General features: G+C 54.5%; 1 protein-coding gene across 3 annotated transcripts in view; it reads right to left on the minus strand.

The window, feature by feature from the left end:
- Positions 1–1,522: 1,522 nt before the first annotated feature.
- The window catches only part of Vash1 (vasohibin 1), a 16,210-nt gene continuing 4,448 nt past the window's right edge, over positions 1,523–13,284 (minus strand). For all 3 annotated transcript variants that reach the window (XM_021235199.2, XM_021235198.2, XM_005084006.4), the window contains 6 exons: positions 10,682–10,770; positions 9,520–9,576; positions 8,028–8,102; positions 7,072–7,453; positions 6,045–6,157; positions 1,523–5,189 (listed from right to left, as the gene is read on the minus strand). In XM_021235199.2, coding sequence (XP_021090858.1) covers positions 5,117–5,189; positions 6,045–6,157; positions 7,072–7,453; positions 8,028–8,102; positions 9,520–9,576; positions 10,682–10,770 — 789 coding nt within the window. In that variant the 3' untranslated portion in view covers positions 1,523–5,116. The remainder of the gene's footprint in view (positions 5,190–6,044; positions 6,158–7,071; positions 7,454–8,027; positions 8,103–9,519; positions 9,577–10,681; positions 10,771–13,284) is intronic.

The following is a 13,284-nucleotide window of genomic DNA, read 5'->3' on the forward strand; positions in this document are numbered from 1 at the left end:
ACAAGGGACATCTAGAAAGCCTGGTGAGGTGCAGATCACACTGGGGCAGAAGAATGTAAATTCCATGTGTTTTGCAGGGAAGTTGGTTCTTCTGTACTATTCCCCATCCCTATGACCTACTGAGTGGGACTTCAGCTAGCTCTGGAGAGAATGACGTCTTATATCTTATTAACACTTGCATTCTTGGAAATTTTGTTTTCCATTAGCAAATTCTCTCTGGCTAGGGACTGCAAAGAGTTGTCATGTATGGTCTGACTCCTCCACCTGTTGGGCCTTAACAGCTGGTTCTCCACCCCCTTGGCAAACTCTAAGTGTTGTCAGGCAACCTGCATCTGGGTCAATCTCAGTCCTTGGTACGACAATTGTTTCCCATTGTCACTGCCCTCCACAGTGCTAGGTCCTGGCAGATGGGGAGGATGAGTCAGTCCATCTGTCTCTTCAAGGCTTTTGGGAAGTGTCAACTTAATCATGAGTCTGAATGAGGTACAGCCAGGCTGTATGCCTGGGATAGCCCAGGCAGCAGAGAGTAAGGCAAATGCTTCCTCCAGGAAATTGGAGGTCAGCAGCGACAATGTATCTGCATTCTATGAAAGTGGCGAATCAGTGACCGTGGTGAGCCTGGCTCACTCCAGCAGTGACCACAATGAGCCTGATTCACTGATGACCTAGGCTCACCCTAGGCCACCCCTATCCCTCAGTTCAAGAGCAGTTCCAGGCCCACTGTGCGGCTGTACCACTGGGGCTTCTTACCAAGCCCTCTGCTGTGTTTCACTGTAGCTAGATTTACACATGCAAACAGTACATCCCCATGGAACACCATGCATTCACCATATCCACAAATCCGGATTCCTTGATGTAACCGTGTTTTAAATTTTGGGTGATAACAAGACTGTCTCAATTTAAGTGGTCAGTGTAAATGAAGGAGTCAAGCTACCCCTAGATATTAGCAGATCGCTTCTCCTTCCTAGCTGCCATGCTGACCCCAAGCCTGGCCATCACAGCACTCTTAATGACAAATGCTCTAAGTGAGAATTCCTACGTGTGTTGGTTTGGTTTTCAGTGCTTGCACTTGCCTTAGTGTGGGTGGGTAAGAGGTTCAGCGTCAAAGGACAGAGGAGAGGACAGTGGTGGGTCCAGAGGTTTTCCCAAAGCCGTGGCTGGGCAACTTCAGGTCCCTGCTGCTGCGGCTTCCTGAAATGAACTGACTTCCCTCTTTGTCCTGATTGACTGTGGAGGGCCAGCTATATCCTGGGAGTTGTGTGAGTTCCCTCCGGGCAGGATGGGAAACCTAATCCCAGATTAGGGCTAGCAAGAGCTGAATAGCTTTTGACAGGGTCCGGGTCAGAATCCAGAAACGCCACCCCACCGCCACTGTGGCTTGCCAGGGCTAGGAGGCTTCCTGCTCCCCACTCTTCTGTGCTCCTCCCATCTGCTTAGGATCTTGGCTTCTTCCTGCAAGCAGGGGGCCGACGGGTGTGGGAATGGGCTTGGGCTCCAGCTCCCAAAGTGAAACAGACAAGCGTTCGCGTGGTTTCTGCCAGCCCATACAACAGGAGCTGGGAGACTTTATTCATTTTGTGGGGAAAGTGAGAAAGGAATGAGACAAACTGTGCTGAAAGGCGGGGGTAATACTGATACAAAGACAGGGATAATGACATCTAGGACAACACATCAACTGAACAAAACACGGGGTGGATGGTCCATCATCAGTGGCCCAGGGGTCGACTGTATCCAGACTTCTTTTTAGACTTAACAAGGAGGCTTGGGGCCCCAAAGCACCAAGCAGCTAGCTAGCACTGTGGCAGCCCCACCTGCCTGGAGATGCTGGCCGGAGGCTGAGATACCTGGCAGGGTTAATCCTTAGCTCCCATCTACTCCCTCTAGAATCTGCTTGCCTTTTATCCCTCTCTTATGGGTCCCCACCTGCATATCCTTGCACTCTTAACACCACTGACAGCACGTCAGGGTGGGGCAGTGATGTGTTAAGCCAGAACCCATTCCAGGCAGGAAAGCCAGGTGTTCATGGACACAGACCTCGGGGCACTACAGTTACCATTAGACCTATTTCCCTGAGCCAGGAAGTCATCCCAGCTGGAAGGGGCTGGGGCATGAAATGACAGGAAGGACTAGACATCAGCCATGGTCAATTTTCTGAGTCTGCTCCTCAGTACCCGGTCCCTAGGCTTCATCATCGTGTCTGGCTCCAGGGGGCTGCTGCTCTGCTCACTTGGCCGTGCCCACCGTGGATGAGCGGCTGGCGTGAGGGATGAGAGGAGCATGGGAATGTGAGGCTATGGAGGGAAAGGACTGGCAGGGAGCTGGGTGGAGAGGAAGGTTCTCTGAAGCCAACTTTCCAGTGTTCTGAGCCAACACCAAACACAGGGAACGTCTGGCCCCAGCCACCTCCTCCAAGGAACTTACTCTGACCTCACCTTGACCCTCCTCAGCCAGCAGCCCCCAAGGGTGGGGCAGAGAAGCTGAAAGGCAGGCCTGAGTCAGGAAGTCTGGGTCACACCTGCCAGGTCCCCGTCCCCATAGGAAGTGAGATGAAGTGACGCCATGGATGGTGACTAAGGCCCCAACGTCCCCTCCTTTGCCTCCCCAGAAACCACACTGCAAGGCCAGCCCCAGAAAGCGCAGCCCGTGCAGACGGTCCTGGAGGGGAGGGTGGCTTGCTACATATGAGAAAGAGTAAAAAATAAAAAGCACCACTGTGGCCTATGACAGTCTCCACAGGCCGGAGGCCCTTAGCTCAGGAGGGGTGAACAGCAGGGTTACAGCCGGCCATCAGCTGCTCCCCCACAGCCTGAACAAGCCCAACCTCCATCTGCTTCCTTCTCCCCTGGGCCTCAGAGAAGGAACAGCTCAGAGCCACTGTCCTAAGGCTCTGGGACCTGGAGCTCTTCTCTAAGTTTACCTGACACCTCTAAGCTTCCCTCACACCTCTGCCTCCCATACTCTGTCACATCTTGGGGTTCCCAGAGACATACAGGGCTATGGATAAGCAGCCACATTCACAGTCAGAAAAGATCTTGTCCAGCCTCGTACCTCTCAAATGGGCATGGGAGCATGGGGACCACTGTCTCTACTCCCTGAACTCTGAGGTGGATCAAATAGTGTCCCGACCCTTTGGAGCTCCAGCCATGGAACTGGCCGGGTGAGACAAGGGACTAAGCAGTTGGCCTTCCGTGGTGCCTGTGCTGGGTTCGTGGGCCTAGCTCTGGGCCTAGGAGCTGCTGGTGTGATGGGCAGCCAGCCTCTATGTGATTTGTCACCAGCAAAGGCATCCCCGCCCCCTCCTCTGATTCCAGCCACCATCCATTTTCAGGCAGGCAAGAGCGTCACCATTCCATCCTACTGCATTCCCTCTGGTGAAACAGCAACCCCACACATGATCTCTGCAGGGTGGGATAAGGGGGACGACACAGGGAGTGGGCCCTTTCTGCCTCCGGGAAACTTAAAACTGTCACATTTCCATCCACAGTGCAGCAGGAGTCGCCGCCCAACCAGCCCAAGCTTCCTACCCCGGAGGTTGCAGGCTGGTACTCTCTCACCTTGCACTGATGGTTAACTTAAAAAAATTACAATTCACGTTCCAGTTCAGAGTCCTGGCCTTAACAAAAAGAACAGAGCAAAACATCCCCTCCCCCCAACCACCTCTTAGGGTCTGCACTGTGGGAACAGCAGGACACAGCAGCCCACTTTAATGGGATAAGCTCTTTCCTGGGCACAGTCCCCTCCCAGAACCCTTCCTCACTTTCTGCATTTGAGTTCCTAGTTCTGGTACCCTTATCCACGCCCTCAACCCTCTGCAGCCACACTGCAGCTGCTCCGGCTGACTCTGCCTCTCAGGAAAGCCCCCTCAAGGTCTCCTCACCCTGCGATCCTCGTCACTTAGAGCCTCCAGCAACCTGCCGAGCACTGTCTGTGCTGCAGGGAACTTGGTCCCCACACAGCCCTCTCTTGAACTGCCTCACACACTTCTCACTTACACGCCCAACTCCTGGGCTGTCTCTCCTGTCCCAGTCCTGACAGCCCCTCTCCACACCTCACTCTCCCATCAGGGATCTCTTGCCTGAGGGCCAGGAGACAGACAACTCCTGCTTCCTGACCTCCTCCCTGCCGGTGCCCCATGGAACTGCTCAAGTTGGCTGCTACCCCAAGCCTAAATGGGTAGCTAAGGCCTGGGGTATAAGCATCCTGGTCTGGTGTTGTTTCCCCAGCAAGGGCTGAGATTACTAGAACGGGAGAGAAGAGCCCACTCAGACATCTAGAGAGCCCCACTCAACTACCCCATGCACAGTCAGTTTCTCAAGGTCAATGGTGTCCCCTGTGCAGTTCTGGGCTCGACAAAGTCCAGCTCTTCAGCAATAGTCCAAGATTAGACTAAACCAGCAGATGTGCTGGGGGCCAGGAACTCTTCCCTGCATGGTCTCTCCTGGTTCACCCAGAGCCTAATCCTGTGGTGCTGGCCATGGTGACGTGTGCGTGCGTGTGTGTGTGTGTGTGTGTGTGTGTGTGTGTGTGTGTGTGTGTGTGTGTGTGTTGGGGGCGGCACAGTGTTTTCTAAAGAGTCACACTGACCCCAGGGCTCTCCTGGGCCATAGGCTTCCACCGTAGGTAGATGTGTTCTCTGCCAAGTTCCTGATTTGAGGAATAAATGGAGCTTTTTCGGGGCACCCCTACCCTGCTTCCCTTTCCCTGGGTCATGATTCTCCATCCCTATCCCATCCCACCCTAATCCCACAGGCTGGCGAGGCTCACCAACCCCGATCACTGCTGAAACGAGGAGCCATGGAACCAGCAAGTCCTTCTTCCCAAGACACACAGTACTTAGAGAGCACGCTTTGACAGCAACCAGCATATCCATGTCTTTTCCGCCAAACACCTTAAACATCAACTGTGGAGCTAAAACTCCAAATAAAATACTAACTGCTTCTTGGCCCAAAGTTAGGCGCCTGACTCCACGAGAGGAAAAGTCACCTGGGGCTGACTTGCGAGGCATCCTTCCTGCCTCTCACCGCCCAGCCCAGCCCAGCACCAGCCCCTGCCTGAACAAAGTAGGTAGGTCAGGGCCTCCAGAAGCAGAGGAGGCCTGGGGGTGCTGGCATCTGCCTCACACCCGGATCTGGTACCCATTGAGGTCTGGCATGGCTTTGGGCTCTGCCGGCTTCTTCTCCCCTGAAGGCCTGCAGGAGGAAACAGAGGGTGAGGAAGAGGAGTGAGTGATTACTCCTGGAGGGAGGGAGCCAGGGCTTCCCTCCTCTAAGGGGTCTTTACAACAGCAGCAGCAGCGGGTGTGGGGAGTCTTTCAGGAACCTCAGCCAGCCACCCTGGGGTGTCCTAGATGATCCCCTGTGTCACACAGCCTCTTGCTCTTTGATGACAATTACTAGACTGACAGTTTGTGGGTAACAGTTTCAAGTACAGCCCAGAACTGGTTCCCTACAAAAGCCTCCTAGATCAAAGCCAGGGTGATGGGTATTTTAGCGCCAGAGTTCCGCTCAGCACCCCTCACTTCATAGCAGACAGGTGACTTCAGAAGGACAATTATGCTTAAACCAAGGAAGGGCCAGAATGGTATGTGGGAGAGGGAATCAGAGTGAGAGGCCTGGTATTTAAATAGCAAATCTTGCCATTTGAACACAGACAAAAACCCAGACCACAGGGGCCAAAGTTGCTTTCTAAGCCTTCTCTCCTGGCTGTGCAGCCTTGGATCATAGACGAGCCCCTCCAGTAAACTGCAGGAGAGCTCAGGGCCTTGTGTGAGTCCCATTGGGCTCACCCTCTCTCATTAGTCCATTCTGCTGCCTCCTTCAGACCTTCTGGCCAGGGTAACCGAAGACAGCCGAGGGGTGTTTTCTTTGGGGAAATGGCACCACATTGCTGCAGGCCATGTCAACACATACTCAACACGTGGATCGGATCCATCATCCCAAGTGACTTCTCAAAGAGGAATGGATGGGGAGGAGAAGGGAGGAGCGAAGAGGGACCAGGAAGAGGAGAGGAAGGGGAACGAGGTCTTTCTGGGTCTCCTCTCTCACCGTCGCTCACTGCGGCTGTTCCTGCGGTGGGGGCTAGACTGGGCCCTCTGTGGGGAGGAAACGTCCTTCTTCCGGTCCTTGGTGGGAGAGGGAGGGCCTGTCCCCTTGCCAATCTGGATGGGCAGGAGGAAACAAAAGCAAGTTCTGGGCTGCCCCATGGCCCACACTGCTCTGCCGGGAGCCACCGTCCCTGGGCTGCCCTGGGCACTGCTGCACTCCAAGCCTCGGGGGCCTTTGCCCTGTCTCTGGGTCATCCCTGGCACTTCAACCACCAGGGCAACAGATCCTTGGTAGGGCTGTCTACTCCCTGAGGGTTCTGAACATAGTGTAGGAGCTGTCACTGGGCCACCCTAGGGAAAGACAAGGTTGCCGCAGGGATCTGAAGGTGCAGGTCACAGTGCCGTAGGGCTGCATAACAGAGAGGGGCTGACCACTCCAGTGAGAGCCCTGGCAGGCCCCAGGAAAGGCATCTCTGGTCCAGGGAGACTGAGAGCCCCCTCCCCAATCTCTTCTGCTAGAAGGATGTGGGAGCCAACACCTCAGGGTCTTGGTCTGCTGTTCTTGGTCCAGGAGATTCCTCCAATCTGCAGCACCCGATGAGTGGGAAGATGGGGAGGAGCTGCCAAGCTCCCTGTCTTCCTCATAGGTGCCCTTCCCCTTTCTGCTGATCTCCTGGTCCTTCACTGAGGGCAGGAGCTCAGGGACTCAGGAGTCAGGATGGACCCGGGAGGTGGGGGCTGCTCACTATCCTACCCTGACACATTCTGGTAGGCCAGGCACTGCTTCTTCCATTAAAAGCACCCAGACCCAGAGTACCGGGTCCCTGTCCTTCACATGTCAAAGACCCATGACTGCAAACACAGCCCACTGCTTCCTCCTTCTAGAGTAGAGTTCTTGAGTAATGCCTGATCCTGAGTCATTCTCAGGCAATATCTACTGGTCAGGCCAAGCCCGTGCAAGCATGGCGGGGGAGCCTATGAGGAAGCAGCAGGTGACACTGGCTCTGGGGACCACTGCTGGTTCTAACCTTGAGACGCATGTCTCGGGCATGACGTTCCAGCTCCTTGCGAAAGTCTTCCCGGCCCAGCCTCTCCACGTCCAGCACGGAGTGCTTCCATTCGATCTGCTCCACGCTGTGGGGGTCGTGGGACACACACTGGCCCAGCTTCACCTTCTTCAGCACGTGCCAGCAGCGGCCATAGGCCGCCTCGTAGTCCAGCACGAGCTCGCTGAGTGTGCGGAAGGCTGGGGGTTTATACATCAGGTCCTCCCTCCGGCTCATGCCCAGGGCTCCGTAGCGGCCCCCAAAGTTCACCCCCAGCACAATGTGGCGGAAGTAGTTCCCTGAGAAATAGGTCTTGAAGCTGATGGGGAAGCGTTCCAGGGTGGGCATGCTGTTGGTGAGGTAACTGGTCAATCAGTGAGTTAAGGAGAGGCCCGGGGAAAGCCCTGTGTGCCAAAGAACCCCTAATAAACTGGTCACAAGTACCTGTCTCCCGCCCCAGCCCTGACTGGGGTCCCTGCAGAGGGCTGCTTCTCTTGGGGGGATTGTCAGTCTTTCTAGGTGCATCTCTGCCCTTGGGGGGATGGCTGAGACACCCTGTGCATCTCTGCCGGCAGTTCGGCTTCCAAGACCCCATCTGTCTTCTCTATAAATCAGCGCCATCTAGATGTGCCAACAGTGGGCCTCCCTGCTGCTTCTCCCAGACTTAGAAATGGCACAACCAGGATATAACACTGAACCCAGGTTTGGAGTTTTAACAGGGACTCAAGAAACAGAGTTATGCAGTGGGCCTGGCAAGTTAGGGAGGAGGCACTAAGACAGCTATCGCCCCAAGAACCTTCTCTTTTGCAGAGTTTCCTCCTCCTTGGGAGGCTGCTTCATGCTGGGAACCAGAGGGAGTCCAGGACCCTCCCATTCCATAGCAGGCAGCCAAGGCTGGGCCTCTCAGACCAGACTCTCCCAGGCTCAAGGAAGGATACATTCCCAGGATCACAGCTTCCAGGCATTTGATTGGCAGAGCCTCTTTGGTCATTTCCTTGGCCAGGTCCATCAGCCTATGAGAAAGGGAGGCAGAGCTGGTCTCCTGCCCACTGGGCAGAGACTTCCCTCCAAGCCACTGTACTCCCAGCCCTGGGGTTTCTTCCCCCCTCCCCAGTCTAGAGTCTGAGGGGATGAGGAGGCAGGCCCTGGAGCTCAGGAAGCAAGCCCACTCTCTCTGCCATTTCCCTCCACTCACTTTCTCCTCCCTGGTCTGGCCCCTGCTCAAAGACTTCTAGGGGAAGGCGGCAGGAATGGAGGCAGTACAGAGCCTTGTGCCTTCTCCCGGGGCAATGGGGCTGGGGGAGGGGAGAAGCTCAACATGGATGCTATCCCTTCCTGAGCACACTAAACACTCCTCATCTAACCACAGCTGTCCAAAGAACTTGCTAACTGATGGAAAGTACTCTCTGCAGCCTGGATGTAGGATCTCAGGACAGCTGTCCCTGTGTGCTTAACTTTCTTTTTTTTCGAGGCAGGCTTTCTCTGTGTAGCCAGCCCTGTTTGTCCTGGAACTCATTCGGTAAAACAGGCTAGCCTTGAACTCAGAGTATCTGCCTGCTTCTGCCTCCCAAGTTCTGGGACTAAAGGCATGAGCCACCACCACCTGGCAAAAAAACCTTAGGGCATTTAAAAACCCTGTCCTCCAGGTCTGGGGACTCAGCTTGGCCACTGGCTTTGCCTGGGACCCCTGTACGCTATGGAGCTATGGCGGGATGGAATGGGTCACCAGCCCAGCAGCAACTGAAGGACAAGAGCAGAGCCTGGGGTCAGAGAAGGTGGGTTCAACCCAAGGGTTTCTAGATGGGCCAATTAAACAAATGAATAAACAACTCAGGGCATCACCCCCCCCTGCCCCAATTAAGTAAATAAGCAACGTAAAACAAACTGTTTAGAACAAGAGATTCGGTCTGCATGCTGAGTCTACATGCCGAGTCTACATGCTGAGTCATGACGGGCTAGGGAGTGAGAGAAGCAGGCTTTTTTGTTTTGTTTTTTTTGTGGGATCTGGTGCTTGGACACTGGACTTTCTACTTCATGACCAGAAGAATGCAGGGCAAACTCGGTAAGGATATAGGCACCATGAAGTGCAAAGTGCATGGGAGGCTTCAGGGAAAAAAGGGGAAGGGCCCTGGCTGCTTACCCCATCCACTCCCTGTCCTTAGCATCAGTCTACCCCCAACCAGGCAAGCTGGGGAGGAGGGCTGCCCTACTAGCTGGGCTGAGTTTCCCTTGCATCAACCTTGGGTGGCTATCTCATTGGGATTTCCTTTCCCAGGGTAGCGCCCTTCCCCCATCCTTTCTCAGGAAAGTCCCTGCTTAACTTCTTAAGCTGTCACTCTAAGGCAAACCACCAAGGTTCCCTAGTGGGATCCAACCCAGTAGGAGATAGGGGAAACCCTGAGATCCCAGGCAAGGAGGCCCGGTACTTACCCTGTCAGAGGTCTGCTCTTCTTAATTTCAAAGAACTGCGTCCCTGTGTGATTGTACCTGGGGACAGTGGTTAAGGGCTTCCTGGCTTGGTTCCCTTGGCTGCCACCCAGACCCTAGGGTGGCTACAGAAGGACTCCTTAGAACATCTGCCACAAAGCCGCATGAGGGATGCTTAGGACTTGTTCTCTGGGAAGAGGGGATAGGGTACAGCACGGGGGTTCTCCTGGCTCTCATAGCTCCTCTCCTCACTCTCTGGAAGTCTCACTTGTTCTCTCCTGTCTTCCTGTCTCAGGATAGGACATTGAGTGGGCAGCCCGCACAGTAGGGCTGAGAAAGCAGCCTTAGCTGGGGACAGCTCCTGGCAGTGCTGGGTTTTCCAAACGGCCAAGGAGGCTGGAGGGGCCACCACCTCCCCTGTGCCAGCTAGTTATATGTCAGCGTGACACAAGCTAGAGTCATTTGGGAAGGGGAACCTTAATTGAGAAAATGCCCCCTCCAGAATGGCCTGTGGCAAATTTTCTTAATTAGTGATTGATGTGGGGTAGGGGCCCAGCCCATCGCGTGTGGTGGTGGTCCTGGCGGCTATAGGTAAGATGTGTGAGTCACAGGAACAAGTAAGTACGGAACACAGGACCCAGGACACATGGCTCTTGGGCAGAAGCTCCAGGCGCCCAGAGCAGAGGCAAAAAGGTAGGTGGCATGCTGCCAGGGAAGAAGAATGCCAAGAATTAGGAGAAAACTTGAAGATGCAGATGTTATACCTTGGAGCAAAAGATCCTTTCCCCTCCCCCATCCTCCCAAACCCAGCACCGCAATAGCACCAAAGAGCAGCTTCTGTCCCTTGGCTGGGGCAGGATGGATAGCAGCTGACACCCCCTTTTCTCATTAAGGTACTTAGGAGCCCCCTTCTCTCCTTACACACACACACACACACACACACACACACACACACACACACCGCTCACGGGGAAGCTTGTGCTGGAGAAGCTGGAGCGGATCCAGCACTCAGAGGCAGCCTTGGCAGCCCCGGGGACCAGAGACGCCAGTGAGTGGCCCCTCTGCAGCTGGGAGGGAGCTGGCCCTGCGGATCCCTCTCCAGGCCACACTTGGTCTTTGGGGCTGTCACTAAGTGGTGGCCATAGCCCTGGACCCAAGAGGATACTGCAGCTCCCTGATGTAGCGCTGCACAGCTTCCAGGCGCTCGGGGATGGGCGTCGTTGGCTGGAAAGTAGGCACACTTGGTATGGGAATCTAGGGACAGATGGAGAAAAAAGCTCTGTCACGTGGATCGGCGCACCCTGGAGCTTCCAGCCCCCCAGAGCAACACCCGGGGGAGGCTCCAACTCTGAGCCGCTTTCCCTGGGAACCCTTCTTCCCCAAATCTCCTCCCATCCCTGACACCTGACTGTACTTTTAATGTGGAGTATATGGTGACCTTCCAATTTTATGCTGTTAAATCATTTTAGAAAACACAGGAGGATCCGCTGACTATATTAAATTTAAAATATGCGTTATTAATGTTAACAAGAGTGTCCGTGCTGGAGTTAATTTGTTTGGGTTTGGGGGTTTACTCTGGCCTGTGGCTTGAATGCGGCAGAGGTGTTAGACACTGTCCTTGGTGGGTTCTAGACAAAGTATTGGGCTACTGGAGGTACGCCCTTGGAAAGGCAGAAGGCAGTTCTCAGGGCTGTCATCAAAGGGGCAAGACCAGCTCCCCCTTCCTACGGCTGGCTTCTCGCTTCCAGTGTGATCTGCCTGCCATGCTCTTGTATGATGCCATCCACTGTCATGAGACCTTACCACGTCGGAACCAACACAGGCCCCTCCAGTCCCTGAGGCTGCAAGCTAAGTAAACCTCATTTCCTCAATAGTGTCCTCCTCAGGTATTTCATTATAGCAACGAAAAGTAGACTAATACACTCTGGCTTGAGCACTAGATGAAAACTGGTTTTCTTAGTGTTCCATTCTATCAGGTGGTACCTCAAGCCGGGGGATCTATCCCAGGCAGGTAGATATAAGCTCCATAAGGGATGTCACCCGTCTCCATGGCAGGACTTCCAGACTGTCAAGGAGTGTGGCAGTGGAGAGAACATAGCGTGGGTCAGGCTCTGTTTCAAACACAGCCGTTCCCCGCCCATTTCAGATCTCACTGACGTGTTCTGTCTTGTCCCGGTAGGCTGCCACTGGGCCCTCCAAAGCCACACAGAGCTTGCCCATTTGGCCACCTAAGATAAATGTAAGGGTGGGGGCAAAGGGAAGGAGTATCAGGGTCCTAAGTACACTCGGGGTGGGGCTGCATGGCGGAGAAAGGACTTAGCCTTGGTAGGCTGTCCAGTGGTCCCAAGGCTGGGCCCACAGAGGATTTTAAAACACTGTAGTTGCCGTGGTCAGGCTCTGTCAGGAAGGGAAGTGGCACACTAGCTATCACCACACACTCTCTGGGGTGCTTCTGAGGGTGAGAGACGAGGACTGTGTGTGTCTCCACAGATACTGTGGGGAGGCAGGCAGGAAGGGCCCTGGCTCAGAGACAGTCTAGCGAGTCTTTCTTCCCTCCTCTCTCAGCGTCCTTTGCTTCCTGTCTGGGCCATCCCCAGCAGCAGATACCACAGCCAGAGAAGTTACTTCCCCTTTCACATCACCTTCCATCCTCAAACTGGCACCGTCACTTACGGCCACCTGCCCCGGACAAGCTCAGGATGGGCCCTGCCTTCATCCGCCTGATCACTCTGCACCCAAGGCACGCTAGCAGTGTCCGAGGGGCTGGCTAGCCATCCTGGTAGAGGGTATGGGGGTGGGAAGGTAGGACAGAAATAGCTTAGTAAACGTCTATAAGCGGTACTGTATATGACCTCGGGTGGTATTCGGTGTAGCAAAGTCACCCCTATTCGGTAAGTCGGCTCCAGGAACTGGAACTCCATGACGGAACACACCTGCTCACGAGCCACTCTGGACAGGGAGGGGTCACAGAAGGACAACTTGCCAAAGCTCAGGCAGAGAGATTTGGGAGCAGGCTCAAGTCAGGACCAGGTGATACCCACAAAAGCATCATGGATGCCTGCCTCACAGAGGGCCCATGGAGAAGGCTGCTGTGTAAGAAGAGTCAAAAATGACCCAAGATCCTAAGCATCCTACCAAGGACAAAGCTTGATACAGGAACCAGACAGAACAGGGTCGGAGGATAATCCTACTAGTAGAGTCCCTGAGCCCAGCACACTGAGAAGGCTTAGAGGAGGTGGGGGAACCTGTGGCTGAGGTGAGTCAGAAGGACTTAGCAATGGCCAGAACAGAACTGGCTGTGCTATGGAGTCCAGTCCTGTGGTTTCAGTGACGTCCCTGAACAGTAGTGCCTCGGAATGCCTCACTGGTGAATGCACCTTCCTCGTGAAAGCGCAGCAACAGAACCTGCCTGGAGACATCACTGAGCTGTCGCAAGCAGACACCTCAGAACACTGCCCAACACCTGGCTACCGATGTGTGCCAAAGGCTGTCAAGCACCCACTGCCCTGGGCTCTCTGGCCCTCTAGAGATGTCTGGGTTTCCATCTGCAGATGGTCAGCGATCAAAGCCACAGCTAGGTCTTTAGCAGTCGGGTTTGGGTAAGTGCTTGCAGGCCTTTTAAAAGGCGTGGCAGCTGGAAACAATTAGGAGAGATTCTCACAAAGGAGCTGCTGGCTTCTGGATTCTTCTAGAAACTGTGATGTTTGGCATCGCTCTTGTGGCTTGCTGCATGCTCACTCCGTGCGCCACTGCGGACCTACTAGATGC

Source organism: Mesocricetus auratus, unplaced genomic scaffold (assembly GCF_017639785.1).
Source record: "Mesocricetus auratus isolate SY011 unplaced genomic scaffold, BCM_Maur_2.0 Super-Scaffold_15014, whole genome shotgun sequence".
NCBI classification, from domain to species: Eukaryota; Metazoa; Chordata; class Mammalia; order Rodentia; family Cricetidae; genus Mesocricetus; species Mesocricetus auratus.